At 34.1% G+C, this 3,864-nt stretch overlaps 1 protein-coding gene across 1 annotated transcript in view; it reads left to right on the forward strand.

Annotated features, from left to right (window-relative positions):
- Positions 1 to 1,230: 1,230 nt before the first annotated feature.
- Cmc1 (C-x(9)-C motif containing 1) overlaps positions 1,231 to 3,864 on the forward strand; it is a 55,452-nt gene continuing 52,818 nt past the window's right edge. The window contains exons 1-3 of the mRNA XM_013028486.1: positions 1,231 to 1,570; positions 2,522 to 2,679; positions 2,916 to 3,005. Of these exons, the coding sequence (XP_012883940.1) occupies positions 2,622 to 2,679; positions 2,916 to 3,005 (148 nt within the window). The 5' untranslated portion in view covers positions 1,231 to 1,570; positions 2,522 to 2,621. The remainder of the gene's footprint in view (positions 1,571 to 2,521; positions 2,680 to 2,915; positions 3,006 to 3,864) is intronic.

Consider the following 3,864-nt stretch of genomic DNA (forward strand, 5'->3'; position numbering starts at 1 on the left):
TTGATGTTTATAATTGTGATTCCCCCCCCCATCAGTTTGGTTACTGATTTATCAATTTTAGTGATCTCAAAGAACCAGTTTTTGTTCCATTGATTTTATGTCTATTGTTTTTGCTTGACTGCTTTTTGTTTTGTTCATTTCTACTTTGACTTATACTATTTCCTTTCTTTTACTTGCTTTGTGTGAAATTTCTTTCTTTTTTTTTGGTGTGTGTGTGGGGGGGTGCTAGCTGTATTTCAGTGTAGAAGCATAAGTTGATTAGGCTTTCAGTGCTACAAATTTCTGTGTAAGTTGTTTTGACTGCATTATACAATTTTATTGTTGATGGTTTTGTGTGTGTGTGTGTGTGTGTGTGTGTGTGTGTGTGTGTGTGTGTGTGTGTGTGTGTGTGTGTGTGTGTGTGTGTGTGTGTGTGTTTTGAGGCTGAGTCTCATTTTCCAGCTCAGGCTGGCCTGACTTTTGGATTTGCATTTGCTTTAAGTCCAGAGATACTGACCATTTCTTCATGTATCTTTTGGACATTTTTACTTCTTTTGAGAAGTAAAAACTCTTACCAATTACCTTCTCTTCCCAAGTATTAGAATTGCAGACCTGCACAACGCCAACTGGCTAGTTATCACACAACTTTTATATGTTTTCATTCCCAAAAGTTTCATATTCCCTTTTTGATAACATCTTAGATCCATAGGTTATTTCAAAGTATGTTATTTATCTTCAATATTTGTAGATTATCCAAAGATATTTGATGTCAGCTTGTGTAGCTTGAATTTCTTCATTTTTAGGGAGATTTGTTTCATAGTATGGTTTATATTAGTAAATATTCCGCTGTTATTTGAATGGAGTTTTCTGGAAATATTTACTAGGTCAAGTTAATCTTTCAAACACCTTAATATTTTAAAATGTAAAATTAAAGGTATATTTATCTAATAGGCTTTTCATATTTCATATTTGTGCATCATGATCCTTTTATCAGAGTTGTTCTCTTTTTTTGTGGTAGCTTTATTTTTTTGTAAAGGAGATTGTGGCATTATCTCCCGTACCCCTCATGATTTTGTGAAGTGGTCTGGACACATTTGAACTTGGGCTATTCTTTCTACCCTGAAATCATTTAATGTAGTGGGAATGATGCTTGCTTCCATAACAAGGTCAAGAAGGACATTTAGCTTTCACTTGGTTGTCCTGAGTGCTTACTCTCCAGACCTTCATTTGTAGCTTGTTCTTTTTTTAGACCCAGGTACTATAATGCGAGAACACAACCAAATGGAGAGGCCATGTGTTGGTGGTCTGTTTTACAGTCATAACTGAGCTCCTTCCTTTGACCATTTCAGCCCAGATGTCAGGCACATACATGAAGAAAGAAGTAATTTTGGAAGTAAATCCTCCAGATGCAGCTTTTGCAGCTGTTGAAATCGACACCAGTCATTGAGTCTTCCCAGATGAGGCCCTTTTGACCTGTTGGGTGCCTATGCATAGTAAAATGTTTATTGTTCTACATCATTGAGTTCCATTGATGGTTATTGCACAGCAGTGGTAGTAGAAGTTACTTGTTTTTCTTTCTGGCTTAAAAGAGGTAAACATTTTAGTTTTTATATTTGAACAAGTGTCTTTAAATAAGTTTTATTAGATAGAACATAATTATTATTCAGAACTTTCAAGTTATTTCTGTTGTCTTGTGCTAGTGGGATGAGATGTTCATTTGGTTCTCATTCCTTTGTGCATTTTCCCCCCTGTTTAGAAGCTTTTAGAGTTTTGGTGTTTCAAACATTTTATCAAAGTGCTTTCAGATAATCCATAGTCCATTTCAGTGTACAAATTTTTTGATCTGCCTCAGTAAATTTATTACACTTGCATTAAAATCTCATTTCCCTATTCTTTAACTTTCTTAGGAGTTGCTTATTTAGTTCAGAACGGTTAGTCTGTTTCACCTTTGTCATACAAAGGTAATTCTTGGATACGTTGCTGTTAGTTTTGTTTTTTGAGATGCCCCGATATATATAATACATATCATATATATGTTACATATATGATATACACATATGACATGTATTAGTCCATTGCTGTCTGTTTTCAGAGGCTGTGGGAAAGAGCATATTGCCAGAAAGATTTTAGGGGTTCGTAGTTTTCCTAGATATCTCTAGATGGGATACATTCCAAGTGACTATTTGGCTCCTGCTGAGGTCTTTTAACCAACAATAAGTGAGTTTTCTCCAGGAAGTTTCTTATTCATGTTTACTGCTTCTGAGCACAGAGCACCACTCAGTTTGGTATTATTTTTATTACGGATACTCTATGGAAATTTCCTTTAATCTGACTTTGTCATTTTATTTTTTACTGAGGGCACTTACTTTTTCTTGGTTTTCCAGGGCACTCAGAATTTAACAAAAAAGTGGAGGCCAATAACAGGTTACTTACTTTGCTCTTTTACTTTCATGATAGAAATTATGTTTTAAATGCACAGGAATTTGTTGTGTAGATGGACTTGTAGTGCTGCTTTTTCTTCTGCCAAATCTTTGTTTCTTAGGCTTCTTTTATTGGGATGAACTACTCATGTGCAGCCTCATATTCAAGGGTGGATAGGACCTTCATCTACCCTTGGATCTCAGTATGGATGAAAATCTTGCATGAATTCCATGAAACCAATCTACCTGAATACATTATCCAAGGAAATGTTACAAAAAGGTAGAAATTTTTAGAGAGATATCTATGATCTAACCCTTCCATTTTGTCATATATCAAAAAATTCTTTTGAATAATTTCTAGTGACTAAGATAATCACAATTTTATCAAGGGTTAAAAGAACCACTTAAAATCATAGTTATATAGTCTATTATTTAAAATAAACAGAGTGCTTATTTTTCTCCTAATCTGATGATTTACTTGAGACTTTACTATAACAAAGAATTTTTTTTTTCTAGAGCAGCATCTCAGACATGTTGAAAAAGATGTTCTGATCCCTAAAATAATGAGAGAAAAGGCCAGAGAGAGATGTTCTGAACAAGTTCAAGGTAAGATTAAAATATTCATGTAAAGATCAAATTCAAATACGATCTGAATTTAATCCTTAGCCCCAGAGTCAAGTAGTCGGTACATTAATATGTATGAATTGCTTTTCATCCTTCACTGAGATATTGGTATTTCGGCTTACAGAACACCAGGCAGTGTTTAGTTCATTTACAATTGAAAAAAAAGTTTCCAAGTTACTAGCAAAAAAAAAAAAAAACCCAATCCTTTATTCACACAGTATAGCTTTATATATAGAGAGAAAAATCTTGATAGGGGTATTCTAGAGAAACTAGTTTTTCTGGTATTTTTGGTAGAGAAAGAACAAACATCAACTCTCATGGCTTCTACCTGTTATTCATCTATCAACCTGCTTATATATATGGCTATATGTACATTCTAAAATGATTTCCTTTAGTATTACTTTAGTCTGTTTTGACTTACTTTGAATCTTATGAATCTGGAGTTCTTTTATGTGTGTTTGGCTTTATGTTTATAACTGGAAGATATTTGTCTAAATGTGTGCCTGAAATGGCCATGCATGCATGGTTTCTCTGAAAATGTTTTTAACACTAATATTCCTAATACTTAAAGTCTAGAGACTATGGTTGATTAATATGTAGGATTCTAATAAAAATCTAAACAAATTAGTAATAGATTAAAGAAAAACAAGACCATAATACATTTGAAAATGATAAGGAGATGGCAAAATTACTGTAGAAATGTCTTTAAAAATTAATCTACTTCGGGGCTGGGAAGGTGGCCCAGTGGTAGAGCGCTTGCCTTGCATGCCTGAGGCCCTGGGTTCAATTCCTCAGCACCACATAAGCAAAAAGAAAAAAGCCGGAAGTGGTGCTGTGGCTC

Source organism: Dipodomys ordii, unplaced genomic scaffold, assembly GCF_000151885.1.
Source record: "Dipodomys ordii isolate 6190 unplaced genomic scaffold, Dord_2.0 Scaffold110, whole genome shotgun sequence".
In the NCBI taxonomy this organism is placed as follows: domain Eukaryota; kingdom Metazoa; phylum Chordata; class Mammalia; order Rodentia; family Heteromyidae; genus Dipodomys; species Dipodomys ordii.